Genomic DNA, 16984 nt, shown 5'->3' on the forward strand with positions numbered 1-16984 from the left:
GACGCCCTTTTCTTTTTGAGTTAAGCCGCGACCACGTTTTCGGATCCACAGAGCCTAACTACAATATTTTAAGCACTGAAACACGTTTAGGTTGGTCGGTTGGTATACACGTCGGGAGAGCACACTGCGTCAGGTGGGCGAGTGCGGATGGGCTCTGGGCACGCAAAAACATCTAATCACACTGTCGAAGCCACACAGTGCGTCGAATTCTCGCATAAGACTGCTACATAATTTTGTCATGCGCGTAGAGCAAGTGCAGCGAGGCGTAAAGATAGTATGGCGCCGTCGATGGAGTGGCTGGGCCGTTGGATTTGACCGTCACGGGCAAGACACCATGTTTCATTTGTGCTTCTTCGCCTCCTCGTCCTTCACGAGCGATCCTTCATTAGACCGCAAAGGGTGCAACACCACCACATGTTCTCCACAAAGGTGCCACACTCGCGACAATTCCATCCTATAGGTTCTCTCTTGGCTTGCTTCTTTTCTGTGTGTACCGGGGTAGGACGCGCGTTTATCTTACGACCGACAGCACTAGGACCAGTAGCTGATATCATGGCCGCTGGGCGCTCCACGCCGCAAGCATCGCAGGCAAGATGCGTCTTCTGATTTATGCAAGTACACACTTGACATGCCCAACCGGCAGAGTTGGGTGGTGCCTGCTTCGTCGTGGGTTTCTTGGTTGGGGCTTCGTTTTCGTCGTCCTCGGTCAGATCGATAAAAGGTGTATCTTTTTTGTTGGCTGCTTCGACTGGCGACTTTGTCGACGACGGTGGTGGTTTGGAAAGAACCTGGACATCTCCATCCATTGAGAGAGGGCGTTTACGGGGTTGAGTGTCCTTCAAACTCTCCTGCAACGCCCACCTCATCTGTTCTTCTTCACCCTTCGGTAGGTCAGAAATAATCGTGCCGGGTCCTGTACTAGCGAGTCCATGTTCTTTTGACCATGTCAACCCACCAGCTGTCGAAGGTGTACTGTAAGTTCCCTTCATCTTTTGCGCTTCTTCTTCTTCCATGAGATCAAACAATGCCTCTGCAATGGCGCGGTTGTTGGCATCGTCTTCTTCTGCCTTGGTCTTGAAGGTATGTCTGCCAGCTTGGTCTGCTAGATTGTTAGCCTGAGCAGTGCCTGACGCACACCCACGATCGACAATTGCTCTCCGATCTGCGGCATCTGCGAGAACTCTGCGAAGATCTGTCCCTGGTGCTACACGCTGTCCTCCAATTGTCCTGCCAGAACCTTTCTGGAGCACACGACGCTGCTCTGCATTAGCGCGCGCCAGACGCCTCATCTCATGCTGCGGAGGTACAGGACCACCACCAAGCCTCTTGCCACCGGTCAAGAAACCCTCGCCAGTGTAGCCTCGCAGAATTAATCTTTCATGATCATCCCGAAGCTCATCCCATAGGCTATGAAAGTTCGAATCGTGGTCACTAAAGACGATATGCGAGAGCTCGTGCAGAAGCGTGTCGACACATTGCTCGATGGGGAGAAATGTGCTCGGTTCGTGTGTATATCGTAGACGCACACAGATCTTGAATGTCTTGTTGATATTCAGACCCAGCAAGCGCTGGTCATCGGGCAAGAACTCGCTGAGGACTCTGACCTTCCAAGAGCGCTTCCTCATTAGGGGCTTGACGAGAGACGCTATCTTTCGCAGGCGGAGCAGAGCCTCTTCAGGTTGAGGACAGTCGGCGAGATGTTCGTAGGAGCCAAAGAGTGCATCGTGTTCTTGAAATGATGATGGATATGATTTTTGGTGATTAGTAGGGCCACCCACTCTGATGTTGTTGCCTTGTGGGAACATAGCGGCTTTAGTTGCTTGGTCCCCAGCATAGATGGATTAGGCTGTTGGAGAGTGTGAACCTGTATTTGCAGCCAGAGCGTAGCGAGAGCCCATGAGCGCTCTTTCACTTGCGCCAGGTGGAGAAAGTGATGTTTATTGTCGCAAGACAGCACAAGATGGAGGTACGTTGCAACCAGAGACAACAATGACTGAGTTCGTCAGCAGTGGCGAGGCTACAACACACGACGACTCTGGAGGTCGCGCCAAGACGACTACGACAAGGCATTGGCAGCACCTGCCTATCCCGGTTACCAAGACGGCGCCCAGTTAAGCAGAGCCAGACATCATACTCGGATATCGATCATCGCGGGAATATCATGTAGCATGTTGAAAATGTAGCAGAAAGCAGGTCAGGCATGAAACGAATTGGAGTAGGTATAGGCTCGGCAAAGTTGCTCTATTTGTGAGCCCCGCATCAAGGTACTCGGCCATGACGGTGGTTTTTGGAGGAACTTGGTCGTGAGACCGACGTGCATTTCTATCAACCAACTCTCACCACAACAACCAAGCGGAAGATGACTGACGCCCAGTGGTTCATCGACTCGGCACGAAAACAGTACAATGAACTTGCTGGCGGTGTAGAGAGACATTTCGAAAGTGTCGCGACGCAGCTAAGAGACTGGCTACCTGAGGGCTTCCAACCACCTCGTCCGCCGCCACCACCACCTCGTACCTTTACGCCTGCCACGTATTGGAATCACGTCAACAGATGGGTATCGCGCAACACCGCTCTTAGTGCTGGCATCTTTGCTTTCGTCGGCACAGGTGCTGTCCTGGTTTTCATACAGAGATCGACACATGTGAAAAAGAGAAGAGCCAGGAAATCAAATAATGGTGCAAGAACAGAAGCCGTCGTTCTTGCTGGCTCACCAACATCACCCTTGACCACTGCCATCGCTATGGATTTAGAGCGTCGAGGTTTCATCGTTTACGTCATCACTAGCACCAAGGAAGACGAAGAACACCTCCGCAAGCAGTCGCGGGCAGATGTGCTCCCCTTCGACCTTGACCTCATTCACGTGAGTGCTCTGCGTGCACGACACACTACACTTTGACTGACCATGTATAGCCTGACAAAGCTGAGGGTCAGATGCAACGCTTCCACCATTTCTTGTCCCGCCATCACCATGCTTTCGATGGAGCTTCTGCTCATCGTCTGACATTAGCAGGCGTGATTCTCGTTCCTGACTTCTCAACAGTAACCGTGGGCTCTATTGCTCAGCTCTCACCAGAGGCTTGGGCGACTGCCCTGAATGCCAAAGTTCTGCACACCATTACCGTCGCAAGACATATGCTCCCTCTGGTGACAGAATTCAAGAGCAGGATACTCCTCCTCACTCCAAATGTCGTCTCGTCCTTACGACCACCTTACCGTGCAATCGAAAGCACCGTATCATCTGCTCTCGGGGCGTTTGCTGCTTCTTTGTCGTCAGAGCTCAGCCTGCAAGGACTACACGCCTGTCACTTCAAGCTTGGAAATATCGAGATTGCGGGAAGCAAACAGAAAAGAGATGAGATCAAGAGAGCCAGAAGCATGCCGGGCACTTCGATACGCAAACTCCACGAGGCAATATTCGATGCGTTGCACAGCAGCAACCCCAGTCGTACGTGGCACGTTGGCAGGGGTAGCTTGATCTACGACCTGATCGGATCGTGGATGCCAAGTGGAGTTGTAAGTTGGACGATGGGATTGCAGCACGCACCCAGAAACGAGGATCAGCAGACTCCTGAATCCGAGGACTCTTCGAGCGACCGATCGATTACATGGGAGAAAGTCTGATGGGTTGCTCGCCCATGTATAGCTCAGCAGAACAGGGTCGGTTATAGCAAGGCGCTTTTTCGGCTGGACGCTGGCTGCAAGACCATTACGGTAACCAGCAGCTGGCCAATAATGATGATATAACTTTGTTCGCGACCCAAGATTGGAAGGCGGGTCAAGACGCTGGGACGCTCAGCAACCCGTCCGACGGGAACGTTGTAACGGTAATACCTGCTCTGAGGTGACGAAGGAGGACAAGAACAATACTCTTCGAGTTTCCATTGAATTGTTTGCATGGCCCATTCGTAGCCCAATCACTCATAGCAAAGAGATCAAGTCATGGACACAGACAATTTCGTTAATTGCGACTGCGCGTCGGAACCCTTGTCAAGCCAAAACAAAAGTGGGGTTGAAAGCCGAGGCTCACTCTTCATCCTTTTTCTTCGTGGAGGCCGAATAGCACATCAAACAGCAGTCATTGGAACGAGATAGCCAGTTGCAAGCGAAGACGGTTGCTCAGGCTGTGGGTTGACGTAGAGGTAGGCCGGGGGACACAGGAAGCAGCTGAAGCGGCGATTGTTGCCATGTGCGAGCAGCGGTAACCAAAACAGACAGTGCACAAATGGGCATAGGGATGCTCGTCTTGCAAGCACGGAGGCCGTTAAGGGTCCCATGGGAAATCGCCCGAGATCCACATGTGTATTGCTGCTTGCAGTGCGCACCTGCAGTCATGGGGAGACAGCCCTCTCTTGTCGTCTTTTAGATTTGACTAGCCTCATCAACACATCGTATTGGTCCGCCATCTGGCTTCGACCAGCTACGCTTCGGTGCGGTTTTCTTCGTCTTCGTATTCTCCTAACCTACGGCACGAGACATCTGTGTTGTCTTCCTCCTCTCCCATAGCACCTCCCTTTTCACGCTCCTTTACTTCCTCGCGGCTGCCTCTATAGCGTTTCATCGCCACACGCTCTTGGCCGGACGGCGATCCAATCTTGATCTCTCAGTTCTACAGTCCACTCCTTTTGTACAGCCCCACGAACGCGAATTAGACAGCACTCTAGTCTGCATTGATTCCTCTATTTTGACCATTAATTCTTCTATGCACCTGCACTGGCCGCCGGCGACACCCACCCTTGCAGGAGATCAACACATTGCCGGCCACTCTACAGGGCAGCCAATTAACACTTTCTGGAAAGCCAATTAACCTGGAACCCCGCTCATTCCCTATCAACAATGGCCAGGCGCCCTCAAAACCTCGATCTGAGCAGCGCTCGAGGTCATGACCGCCTTCCTAGTCGCACACGCCCAAACTTCCACATGGACCTGCCATCGCCGCGAGCCGGTGAAATTCCGCCCGCTCTCTCCCCGCTCGATGCTTTCGCCCTGCACTCACGCGCCCTGGCGCGCAAGCTGGAGGAAAGTTCAAAGGCCGGAAGACGCATGAGCCGGCTACCGCACCAGGACATTGCAGACGAACTAGCAAAACGACCTGGATACTTCAGATCTGTCTCGAGCGGCGTCGAGAGTCTATATGACGACGATCAAGAGGAGGACGATGGGGACGACGAAGAAGGACAATGGCAACCGCCCCGCTTGCAGGCCCAAACACCCAATGGTGCGGTATACCGCCCTGTGTCGCATTACCCAATGCTAGGAAATGTCGTTCGAGACGACCAAGACGTGCCTTGCGTGCCAAACCCCATCAACGAAGCCAACGCTGGACACGAAGAAAAAGGCTACTTTGGCATAAAGATGCCACGCTCGTCGTCTCCAGAGCCTTTCGACTCCAGGAACATCAAGAACGACGAAGCCTCGCCTGCCTTGCCGAGTTTGACTAGCAGCATCGACTCAATTCAATCATCGCAACCGCGAACCATTACCAACGAATCTACCAGGAGACAAGACAACAGCCTGGCACCACCTCGCTCACCAGTACATCCACGATCAGCACGTAGTATCGCCAGTATAAGGTCTGTCATCGACAGTGCCGAGGAGGACAACGGCAGCCCATCTGGATCACTTGAAGCTGGTCCGTCCAGGAAACCTCGTGCTCCTTTCAGCCCGGAAATGCTACCTGTCTCGCGATCTCCGTCTGCTCTGTCCGAGTACTCTGTAGCTTCAGATCTGCCCCGTCCATCTTTCAACTTCTCCAGACCCCGTGGCAATTCGCTCGCGCGGCCAGGTGCTGAGAACAATCTGGCAGTTAGCACGCGCCGTCCTATCGAGCGACAGAACTCGAATGACTCTTCCATGTCGCAGACAGCCAGAAACACCCCCTCCGTACAAACCATGCGTGTGAGGGCGCCAGTCGAACGTCAGAACTCCGATAGTGCGACAGACCTCTCTGGTGCTCTATCAGACAGAGATTGCTTCAGTGGTGAAGAGACTCCAGTCGTACATCCAGGACCGGGTGCGCCCTCCTATGTGTATTCCAAATACTCCTTGCCACGTGGTCGTATGCTTGACAGAGATTCGGTCGAAGCAAGAGCTTCGTGGGCTCAGCATCAATTCAAATGGGAACAGAAGCCAACTGGACTGGAACCTCAAATAGCCGAAAGTCCACTACCGAGCCCGGGTCTCGATAATCCCTTGCTCAGTCCTGAACCCGGTACACCACATGGACAGAGTCCAGCATCAGCATCAGCATCGAACCGGAACAGATCAAACGCCAGCCCGGCTCCTTCACCCACACGGCTGAGTAAGAAGACTACGCCGCAAACTCCGTCAATTGCGTCTGAAAGCACGAACCGGACAATCAGGGCAGGATCGCATGTACGAAACAGTCCGTCTACTGACATAGCTGGTCTATCACCAGAACAACATCTCGAAAAAGGCATTGAGTGCCACTCATCAGGCTCCCTCAGCAAATCTACATATCATCTTCGTCTAGCCGCTAGAGCTGGTCTACCAACAGCAATGCTGCTGTATGCTCTCGCATGTCGACACGGGTGGGGCATGCGCCCTAATCAAGCCGAGGGTGTGTCGTGGCTCAGACGCGCGGTGGACTCGGCTGGAGTGGAGTTCATCGAGGACAGCAGCAGCGACGGATCGCAGGTTGTATCGAAGGAGCAAAAGGCTCGTAAAGCCCAGTTCGCACTTGCCATCTATGAGCTTGGTATGTCATACATGAACGGGTGGGGCATTCCGAAAGACAAGCCTCTCGCAGTCAGATGTTTCGAGATTGCTGGAAGCTGGGGCGATACCGATGCTCTCGCCGAAGCAGGCTTCTGTTACACTCAAGGAGTTGGGTGCAGGAAAGACCTCAAGAAGGCGGCAGAGTTCTACCGCCAGGCTGCGGACAAGGGTATGAGCATGGCAGGCAACAGTTGGTATGTTCATTGTGCACCCAGGTGGAGTATACTTCCTACTAACGCTTCGACAGGATTTACAAGCCCAAATACATGCCGGATCCACCTCCAAGAGAGGACACTCCCGAGCCGGTGAAGAAATCTCGTGGCAGATCCAGAACGCTATTCGGCCGCAAGAAGGCTACCGTGACATCGTAGCGCGTCGACAAGGCTAAAAGGTTCGTTGACACATTTGTACTTGTCGTCGGATGCGGCATTTCTTCTATTTATCCTCTTCTTCGTCCTAGCGACACATTTTTCTGGCATGATTGTAAATAGTTCTTTGCCGACGTTGAGTTTTATACATGTATGGTGGTATCAGGGTGGTGTTGGGAATGGGGCAACTGTCTGGGAGCAAACGGCTTTGCTGCGGCAGACATGAATGGCGTTTACAGGACCTCTTGTTGAGGGCTAATGTTTATTTTGTTGGTCGGCTTCTCATGACATGTGTTCAAGGATGCTATTCTACCTGCTGGCTTTGTGAGTGGATTGAACGAAGACGTAAACGTTTGAGGTAAAGGTTTGAGGTTATTCCAAATATAGCACGAGCGCAGGGTCCTGCACCCGAGCGGAGATTTGGACGGAGATATGATAAGGCGGCTGAGGGATAAGGTTAGCCAGCAGGTAGGGCAAGCCTCTGACACGCACGAGCTGCTCTCCAGCTGCCGCCATACTCCGCGACCTTGCATTGCTCTCGGCCTCTGTTCTTGGGTCCATAACATCATCTCTTGACTATTCCTCGGCGTACTAGCATCATTCCCGGACGGTCCAGCAAGTGTCGACCAGCCTTGTATCTTTGGTCCCCGAATCGCTCTCTGACAAGGTAATCCGCCGCATGAAGTCATAGCCTGAGAGGCTGCCTCCATCACTTCGTCCGCAAACATGACCGACTACAACTCGGCCGCTCGCGCTCTCGCGTTACCTATAGACGAATCAGAACGCCGCTCTCAATCCAACTCACCTGTCTTTTCTCGACGATCCACGTCGGTGCCACGCTCGAACCGTCGGGCCAAGTCAGGCGGCATACTGGCTCAGGCGGCCAAGCTGCAACGCAATGCTGCAAAGACATTCTTCGGCCTCAGCCCTGCGAAACGTATACTGTTGGTGGTCGGAGGAGTCATGGCTTTCGTGCTAGGCATCTTGTTCCTCGTCTACAACGAGCGCATCTTCCACGCCATGTCGCCTGTGGCTAAGCGCTGGAGGAATATCACTGGTGGTTGGATGATCCTATGGGCCGCAACATTCCTGGTCAGCTTCCCTCCACTGATCGGATATAGTACATGTGTCACACTGGCCGGGTTCGTCTATGGTGTACCCAAGGGGTAAGTTTTAATCCACACACTAGGCACCTGACTCGCAGCTAAGCAGACGGCAGATGGCTTATTGTAGCATCCGGCACCATAATCGGCAGCACCGCCTCGTTCCTCGCATCGCGCACTCTCCTAAAGTCATACGTGACACGGATGACGGAAAACGACAAGCGCTTCGCAGCACTCGCCTTGACCCTGAAACATGACGGCATCAAGCTCCTGATGATGATCAGGCTTTGTCCTCTACCATACTCGCTCTCGAATGGAGCCATCTCTACGATTCCCACTGTACAATGGCCGCAGTTCATGGCAGCGACGGCAGCAGCCAGTCCTAAACTGCTCCTGCATGTGTTCGTGGGCAACCAGCTCGGACGCATTGCCGACAGCGGAGACAAGATGGACGCCAAGACGAAAGCCATCAGTTACATCAGTATCGCCATTGGCCTCATTGCCGGTTTGGCAACGGGCTGGATCATGTACACCAAGACCAAGGCCAGGGCTCAAGAGCTGGAAGCTGAGGAGCGTGAAGCTGCAATCCGCGGCGAGGCACCGGATGGGGACGAGTTCGAAGACGAGGGCAGATACGAGTACTCGGACGACGCTATGGAGAGAGAAGCCACAGAAGCAATTCGCGGTGACGACGGCATCAGTCTGCGTAGCGATCAAGAATATCGCGATGATTTCGACGATGATGCCGAGGACGCTCAGGACTTGGACAAGGTGTTCCGACACGGCGATGGGGACGAGGAGGAAGGGTTTAGAGATAGATCAGGCAGGCACTAGGAGCTGTAGATTGGATTCTCGTCCATCTGGGCCGACGTTGCCGTCGCTCGGGGATTGGTATAATACAAGGCTTGGCAGATCGTCATGTCAACGGAGCCGCGTCTCGGGGCTGCTCGTATTGACAGGAGACACGCATACGCATACCTAACTTTGACCAAACCAAACTCTTCTGTCGTCCAATATGTCTGCTACCATGTCTTCGTACGTGGTGGACGTCATGTGGCAGCTCACCAACTGCTTCAACTGCTTCCCGAGCAATCCGGCGCTCAAGATCAATGGCCGCTCGTACAAGATCCTCCGTCTGCTCGGAGAGGGTGGCTTCTCATACGTCTACCTGGTCCAGTCACCGCCGTCACCAAATCTACATGCTCTGAAAAAGATCCGTTGTCCGTTCGGAGCCGAGTCGGTCGCCCTGGCTCTCAAAGAGGTCGAAGCATACAGCTTATTCCAGCCGCATCCCAACATCATCCACGCCCTCGACCATGCCGTCATTCCAGATCGCAGCGATCCCTCAGCAAAGACCGTCTACATCCTTCTCCCCTACTATCGTCGCGGCAACCTGCAAGATGCCATCAATGCCAACCTCGTCAATGGCGCAAAGTTTCCTGAGCGCAAGTTGATGGTTCTGTTCCGAGGTGTTTGTGAGGCCTTGCAAGCCATGCACAATTACAAAGTCGGAGGTGCTCCGGGTGCTAAGGGTGCACAATCAAGAGCTAGGCGGGTACGAGCCGATGCTGCAAGGGCCGACAGGGGAGAAGACCACGACAGGGACGACGATGATGAGCTGGGCGATGCGGAGCCGCTGATGGAGGGCGAGATCACCATGGCTCAAGAGGGAATGTCTGAAGGCCAAGTCAGAGCATATGCACATCGCGACATCAAGCCTGGTAAGAAACATTGTTTCCAACATGCCGGACATGACTAACCACGTCCAGGCAACATCATGATTTCAGACGACGGCCAGTCACCAATCCTCATGGACCTTGGCTCGCTAGCCCCCTCACCCACGCCCATCACATCACGCGCTCTCGCACTACAAGTTCAAGACACAGCAGCAGAACACAGCACCATGCCATACCGCGCCCCCGAGTTATTCGACGTCAAGACCGACTCCGTTATCGATACAAAGGTAGATATCTGGAGTCTGGGATGTACCTTGTACGCCTGTCTGGTCGGCAAGTCACCCTTCGAGGCCCGTAGCGAAGAGACTGGTGGAAGTTTGAGTCTCTGTGTCTTGGGAGGCGATTGGAGGTTCCCAGACGAGCACAACGCACAAGCAAATAAGAGCAGAGGAAAGCAGAAGATGCCTACCCATGCCGATGCTGCACCAACACACGATGCCCCCATCACTGAGATGATCAAGGATGTGGTGAGGAGATGTTTGAGCATCGAGCCTTCGGAAAGACCAGATGTTAATGAACTGCTCGCCATGGTTGACGACGTTATTGCAGCTCTCCCAGAAGATGGAGATCCGTTGGAGGATTAGCTTCATATGTTGTCTTGAAGTCCTTGCTGTGCTATCTAATGTCTGTATGATACTGAATTCGGAGTCCGTTGCCTGCGTGAGCTGGCTCACTGCAAGAGACTTCCTATATACGCAAGACCATGATCTTTGGAAACTTGGTGCTCGAGAGCGCGTCGAGTCCATTCACTGCATTCTCCTCACTGATGCTCCATCCTACTGGATGCTATATAGAAATGCGTTCACAGAATAGGTAAGAGGATTGGTTGTTATAAAGGCGATGTCATCTAACTTGCTAATCACGACTTTGTCTCTCCAACGTGTTGCGCGTCCCTACCTCAAAAACTCGCGTCAAACTAGAGAACGGACCAGATGTAGATACCGAAAGAGGAAGGTGCGATGCGGAGCTTCCCTTCGCAGCCTAGTGTCATCACGTCGTATATTTACCATACCTTGATGTTTGACACATCTCTTGTCTCCTTCGACCAACACCAACACAATGACTGTCAGAGCTCAAAAATTTACACCCGAGGTATTGCTCTCGGCACCACGCCGTTCAGCAGGTGTACCCAATGCAGACGGTACCTCTGTTCTCTACACCACTAGCACTTACTCTTTCGAATCTCACACTAAGAATGTTGAGCTGAGATGTTTGGATACAAAGTCCAACCAGAGTACATTGCTGGTTCAGGAGAACAGTGCTAGCGAGCCCGTGTGGTTGCCTGGTCAAAAGGACGTTTTTGTCTCCCTCAAGGGCGAGGATAAGGGCAAAACAGCTATTCTCGTTGCATCAACAAAACCTGGTTTTGACTGGAAGGAGTCCACGTATACTGCTGGATCCATTGATGCTCCTGCCAGCAGCTTGAAGATCGCCCAACTATCAGACTCCACTTATGCCGTTGTTCTGGCCGCTCAAAGCTCACCGGATGGATCGTTGTACAATGCTGAAACGGCCCCCAAGACTCATTCCACCGGAAAGCTGTACAAGAGCTTGTTCGTGAGGCATTGGGATGATTACGTTACTCCGCAGAAAAACGCCTTGTGGTACGCTACTCTGACCAAGGCCAAAGATGGCAAGTTTGAGCTGAGCAAGTGGATCAATGCACTCAAGGGTACCGGCCTCGAAAGTCCCGTTCCGCCATTCGGTGGTACAGACAGTTTTGATGTCAGCAAGTCTGGCATCATCTTTGTAGCCAAGGACCCGAAGGTCAACCCTGCATTGAACACCAAGTGTAATGTGTATTACATCGAGCTTGATAGCTTCACCGAGAGAGCTGCTCCAAACCCTTTCGAGTACACGATCCCAGGCTTCAAGGGAGCTAGTACTTCACCTGTCTTCTCTCCTGATAGCAAGAAGGCTGTCTTCTTGAGCTTGTCTACTGCTGGGTACGAGAGCGATAAGTCTCAAATCTTCTTAATCGAGGATTTGAAGAAGGACTCGGTCAAGCGTGTGTTCGATCAAAAGAAGGAGGGCAGTCTCGACAAGAGCCCACAGGTATGTTTCGTGATCTCTATCTAGCTCTCTGTCCGCGACTGACGTGGTAAAGTCTCTCGTGTTCAGCCACGACGGTAAAACTTTGTACTTCACCGCTGAAGACGAAGGGTACGGCCGCCTGTTTGCTTTGACATCTGTAGGCTCTGAAGTCAAAGTGTTGCGCCCGCTCACAAGCACTGGCTCTGTCTCTGATGTACGACCTCTAGATTCAGGAGACATATTCTACACCAGCAGCTCTCTCGTCGACTACTCATCGTACAGCATTATCGAGACCTCGGAGGCTGAAGCACAATCTGTTACGAAATGGACACACTCATCATCCAAGGACGGTTCTTCTCTTGGACTTAAAGCGTCTCAGGTCTCTTCAATCCATACGCCAGCTTCGGACACTACGGTCAACAAGACTGTGCATTCTTGGGTTTACAAGCCATCGAACTTTGAAGAGGGCAAGAAGTATCCGCTTGCACTGCTGATCCATGGCGGACCTCAAGGAGCATGGGGAGACTCGTGGAGCACGCGCTGGAACCCCGCTGTCTATGCAGAACAAGGCTGTAGGTTACATGAACATCGGATGTTTTGACACGACTGACTTTTCCAGACGTGGTCATCACTCCGAACGTCACAGGCTCGACAGGATATGGTCAAGCCTTTACGGACGCCATCAGGTAAAATACGCCCTTCTGCGAAAACCATGTTGCGTACTAATTCGGACATTAGAAAGGACTGGGGTGGCGCGCCATACAACGATCTCGTTAACGTCGTGGACTGGGTCGAGAAACACATGCCCGAAGTCGACATGACTAGAGCAGTGGCTCTTGGTGCAAGTTACGGTGGGTACATGGTCAATTGGCTCAACGGTCACGATCTGGGACGCAAATTCAAAGCACTCGTCTGCCACGATGGCATTTTCTCCTTCGCCGGCGGTCTTCTCGCTACCGAGGAGTTGTACTTCCCATTCCACGTAAGTCAACCGATGGCGAACAACGTGCTGATGCACGCAATCACTAACGAGTTTGTACTAGGATCTCGGTGGTACACCTTGGTACTCTGCATCCAAGAACCAGACTGCCGATGATGCCAAAGATACCTTTGGGCAAACTTCACTGGATGCTTGGACCGAGAACGATCCTAGTCGTTACCTCGACCATTGGCAAACACCTCAATTGGTCATCCACAACGAGAAGGACTATCGTCTTTGTATCTCAGAAGGTCTTGCAGCTTTCAATGTCCTCCAGGCTCGCGGCATTGATAGCCAATTCCTCACATTCCCTGTAAGTCACAAACAGCCACCGAGATTGTCACACCACTGACGTATTCAACCCAGGACGAGAATCATTGGGTCTTGAAGCCCGAGAACAGCTTGGTGTGGCACAAGGTCGTGTTGAACTGGATCAACAAGTATGCTGGTCTACCACCGTACTGTGACGACGATGAAGAGAGTGAAAACTTCTTCGGTGGTTTCAAAGAGGATAAGCAAGAGCTTGTCGAGATGGCTGGTATGGGCAAGCCTGAAACTTGACTTCGAGGTGACGCAAGAAAGTGCAGTACTTCCACCTCTCCTTCGAAAGTGATCTGGACGCAAGATCCCGAACGCAATTCAGGTGAAAGTGATTTCGGGCCATGTACGGAAAGTGCTGCTGTCGAGTGGCTTTTATCCGTCTAATTCTGAGTCGAAGGAGGTGACCCTGTTCATTCGATGAAAAACATAATTCTCCATTCAAATTTCCATCAAATGGAGGAAAAGGTCATCCGTACGCCATGGAAGAACACTAGTGCTCAAAGACATAAAGACACTGCACAGTCACGTATGGCAGGCAAGAGATGAAATTGTAAAATGCTTTTTCGATATAATCTGTAGTAGCAACTCTAGAGCAACACACAGACCCATGACCATCCCCGTTTCCTTGTATACTCCAGTTTCGTCCCAAACTCCCTGTGTTCCCCAACCAAGAAGCTCCCCATGCATGTAAAGAAAACCAAGTGCTAGACCATGACAACTCGAGACCACGTCGTCTACTCGACAGTGACACTCTTGGCCAAGTTTCTAGGGAAATCGACGTTCAGGCCCTCGGCAACGGCAAGCCAGTAGGCCATGAGTTGGAGAGGGATGACGTTGAGCAGACCTTGCAGAACATCAATGGTCTGAGGGACCTCGATCTTGTCGGTCTTGTCGCCGGGAAATTCGGCGTCGTCCTTGCTGCAGATGACAATGGGGCGACCCTTGCGGGCAATGACCTGCTGGTATGCGTTGAGGGACTTGGCGAACAGGCCGTCGCGGGTAAGGATCATGACGATGGGCAGAGATTCGTCGACCAGTGCGAGCACACCGTGCTTGAGCTCACCAGACATGACGGCCTCGCAGTGAAGGTATGAGATTTCCTTGATCTTCAGAGCACCCTCGAGGGCAGTGGCATGCTGGGCGCCACGGCCGAGGAGGAGCAAAGACTTCTGGTTCTTGAACTTGAGGCACAAGTTTTTGATGTCCTGGTCTTGCTGGAGAATCTCCTTGAACTGCTCAGAGATCTTGCCAAGACCCTCCATGATGGCCTCTCTTCTGGCCTGCTTGGACGAACGGTCCTCGCTGAGCGACAGAGCGAACATGACCATGCAGACGAACTGGGAGGTGTAGGCCTTGGTGGAGGCAACACCAATTTCGGGACCAGCGTTGATGTGGACACCACAGTGGGTCATCATGGAGATGGAGGAACCGACAACGTTGACGATACCAACAGTCAGGGCACCGCGCTCGAGACAGTGGCGGAGAGCCAAGAGAGAGTCAGCGGTCTCACCGGACTGGGAGACAAAGACGCAGGTGTCGTCACGGAAGACAGGGGCCTGTCTGTCGAGGAAGTCGGAAGCCAGTTCGACAGAGATGGGGATCTCGGTCAGCTCCTCGAAGATACCACGGACAGCCATGCAAGAGTGGTACGAGGTACCGCAAGCAATGAAGATGATTCTGCGGCAACGACGGATTGTGGAGATGTACTGCTTGAGACCACCCAGAGTGATAGTCTTGTCCTCAATGTTGAGACGACCACGCATAGCGTTGACAATGGACTCGGGCTGCTCGAAAATCTCCTTCTGCATGAAGTGGTCGTAACGGCCCTTCATGATCTCCTGGAGCTCGATCTCGATGGTTTGAATGGCGCGGACGTTGGAAGCGCCAGAGTCCTTGGACAGACGGTGGATGTTCAGCTGACCATCGTGGATGTGAGCAATATCGTCATCCTCGAGGTAGAGAACCTTCTTGGTGTGCTCGACAATGGCCGAAGGGTCCGAGGACAAGAAGAACTCGATGGGCTGAGGAGCGCCGTCCTCGGAGAAGAAAGCGCGCGATTGCGAGCGGTGGAGCAGACTCTTGTCGGGAGGAGCCAGGAGGTTGTTGGCCTTCTTGAGGGCAACGTTCTGGGAAGCAGCTTCGGCGGGGAGAGGGCCAGCATCGCCAAACTCGACATCGACGAAGTCAACCTTCATCTTTCTTTGTGTGCGGACACCAATGACCAGAGGCGAACCCTTACGGGCAGCGACAACCTCAGAGGGGAAGTGGATCGACTTGAGCAACAGACCGAAAGCGCCCTGGAGCTCCTTGATGACGGCCTTGACGAGGGTGGTGAAGTCGATGTTCGGGTGCTCATCGAAGATGTACTTGGCCAGCTTGGCGATGGCCTCTGTGTCAGTCTCGGTCTCGAATACGAAGCCCTTGGTCTCGAGCAGAGCTCTCAGCTCCTTGTAGTTTGTGATGATACCATTGTGAACGACGGCGAACTCCCACTTTGGGTCGGATCTGAGTAGGGGCTGCGTTAGACTGGTGTACGTTTCTGCTGCAGCTCTCTCTTGTTGCATACCTGTGGGGATGGCAGTTGATGCGCGAAGGAGGACCGTGGGTAGCCCAGCGAGTGTGGGCAATACCGCAGTGTGCATCAAAGACCTTTGTGAGATCGGGCTGCTCCTCGTCGATGAGCTGCTTCAGCTTGGCGACCTTGCCGACCTCCTTGAAAGCGAACACCTCATTTCTCTTGTCTCCGTCGATCGCCAGACCAGCTGAGTCGTATCCACGGTATTCGAGACGTGCAAGACCTGCTGTGCGTTAGCCGATTGCGCTTGTCGCAGCCCTTGTCAGAGCGCAGGGGTCGCGTGAGGGCATACCATTCACAAGAGTGTCGAGAATCGTCTTTCTGTCCTTCTCCACCAAGTAATTGACGTAGCCGAAAATGCCACTGTTGCCCATGTTAGCTCGTCCTTGTGCAGTCGTGTCGAGGTTGTTGTTGCGGTCATGGAGCGGAGTGCTTACCACATGTTGACGTGTAAATAGTGATTGAGATGGCCTCAACACCTAGATGTGGAACAGAAAAGAAGATTTGGGCCCAAGGGTCGTGTTGTGATTAGACCAGGCGGATGCAGGAGCTATTAAAAAGCGAAATAGAAGGGTATTCAATAAATCAATGGCGTTGAGGGAGCAGAGGGGGGGAGAATGGGCACGGAAGGGGCAACAGTGAGCTCTTTTAAATAATAAAGCACGGCCCGGCAAGCCAAACACCCCAGGACTCGCTGTTTCTGAGGCAATCGTCGACATGTTTCAGACTCAACAGCCAATTCGAAATCTTCCCTGTTTGTGCCTGCCTGCCTAGCTGCCCTATTCTTCACCAAGCCGCTCACCGTACACAGTAAATGGTACCTTTCAGCCCCATCTACTCTTCTCCATCTGTCTTGTGACTCTCGTGTTCCTGCATATAAATACCGTCGCTGTCCCGGCACGGTGCCACTGGTGAGCCCACCTAGGGCCAAGAGCTCTCCAGGTACTCAAAATAGCCCGCGCGTCGCCCTCCCACATGTCGACCGCTGCGCCCTTCGCCCTGTGATTGACCAGCACGCTCAACCGCATTCGACACGACTTGCTAGCAGCTGTTTTGTTCGGCTGCTGTTGAACCTGTCTTGGTTGTGAACATCTTTCGACCTCAAAGCATTGGCCAAGCTGAGCCTCTTT

The 16984-nt window shown here is 52.9% G+C and overlaps 7 protein-coding genes across 7 annotated transcripts; 5 read left to right on the top strand and 2 right to left on the bottom strand.

Moving 5' to 3' along the window:
* Window positions 1-368: 368 nt before the first annotated feature.
* On the bottom strand, window positions 369-1805 carry M436DRAFT_56130 (zinc metallopeptidase; the record flags this gene model as incomplete). Its single annotated transcript, XM_013567957.1, has 2 exons — window positions 369-685; window positions 920-1805. The coding sequence occupies 2 exons, from the start codon at window positions 1803-1805 to the stop codon at window positions 369-371; spliced, it is 1203 nt and encodes a 400-aa protein (XP_013423411.1).
* Window positions 1806-2359: 554 nt separating this feature from the next.
* On the top strand, window positions 2360-3624 carry M436DRAFT_56315 (DUF1776-domain-containing protein; the record flags this gene model as incomplete). The annotated part of the gene is made up of 2 exons (XM_013567984.1): window positions 2360-2863; window positions 2914-3624. The coding sequence occupies 2 exons, from the start codon at window positions 2360-2362 to the stop codon at window positions 3622-3624; spliced, it is 1215 nt and encodes a 404-aa protein (XP_013423438.1).
* Window positions 3625-6324: 2700 nt separating this feature from the next.
* On the top strand, window positions 6325-6933 carry M436DRAFT_21590 (HCP-like protein; the record flags this gene model as incomplete). The annotated part of the gene is made up of 1 exon (XM_013567950.1): window positions 6325-6933. A coding segment is annotated over one exon (609 nt), but the record flags the coding sequence as incomplete, so codon positions are not given.
* Window positions 6934-7832: 899 nt separating this feature from the next.
* M436DRAFT_56185 (uncharacterized protein) lies at window positions 7833-9043 on the top strand (the record flags this gene model as incomplete). Its single annotated transcript, XM_013567964.1, has 2 exons — window positions 7833-8272; window positions 8326-9043. The coding sequence occupies 2 exons, from the start codon at window positions 7833-7835 to the stop codon at window positions 9041-9043; spliced, it is 1158 nt and encodes a 385-aa protein (XP_013423418.1).
* Window positions 9044-9236: 193 nt separating this feature from the next.
* On the top strand, window positions 9237-10529 carry M436DRAFT_56169 (kinase-like protein; the record flags this gene model as incomplete). The annotated part of the gene is made up of 2 exons (XM_013567962.1): window positions 9237-9930; window positions 9979-10529. 2 exons carry the CDS (start codon window positions 9237-9239, stop codon window positions 10527-10529), a joined length of 1245 nt encoding a protein of 414 aa, XP_013423416.1.
* Window positions 10530-11004: 475 nt separating this feature from the next.
* On the top strand, window positions 11005-13519 carry M436DRAFT_56518 (alpha/beta-hydrolase; the record flags this gene model as incomplete). Its single annotated transcript, XM_013568032.1, has 6 exons — window positions 11005-12000; window positions 12053-12551; window positions 12599-12665; window positions 12718-12961; window positions 13122-13271; window positions 13325-13519. The coding sequence occupies 6 exons, from the start codon at window positions 11005-11007 to the stop codon at window positions 13517-13519; spliced, it is 2151 nt and encodes a 716-aa protein (XP_013423486.1).
* A 494-nt stretch (window positions 13520-14013) lies between these two features.
* On the bottom strand, window positions 14014-16228 carry M436DRAFT_56511 (isomerising glucosamine-fructose-6-phosphate aminotransferase; the record flags this gene model as incomplete). The annotated part of the gene is made up of 3 exons (XM_013568029.1): window positions 14014-15784; window positions 15846-16080; window positions 16147-16228. 3 exons carry the CDS (start codon window positions 16226-16228, stop codon window positions 14014-14016), a joined length of 2088 nt encoding a protein of 695 aa, XP_013423483.1.
* Between the last annotated feature and the right edge of the window lie 756 nt (window positions 16229-16984).

The sequence above is a fragment of the Aureobasidium namibiae genome (assembly GCF_000721765.1).
Source record: "Aureobasidium namibiae CBS 147.97 unplaced genomic scaffold scaffold_21, whole genome shotgun sequence".
Classification (NCBI taxonomy): Eukaryota; Fungi; Ascomycota; class Dothideomycetes; order Dothideales; family Saccotheciaceae; genus Aureobasidium; species Aureobasidium namibiae.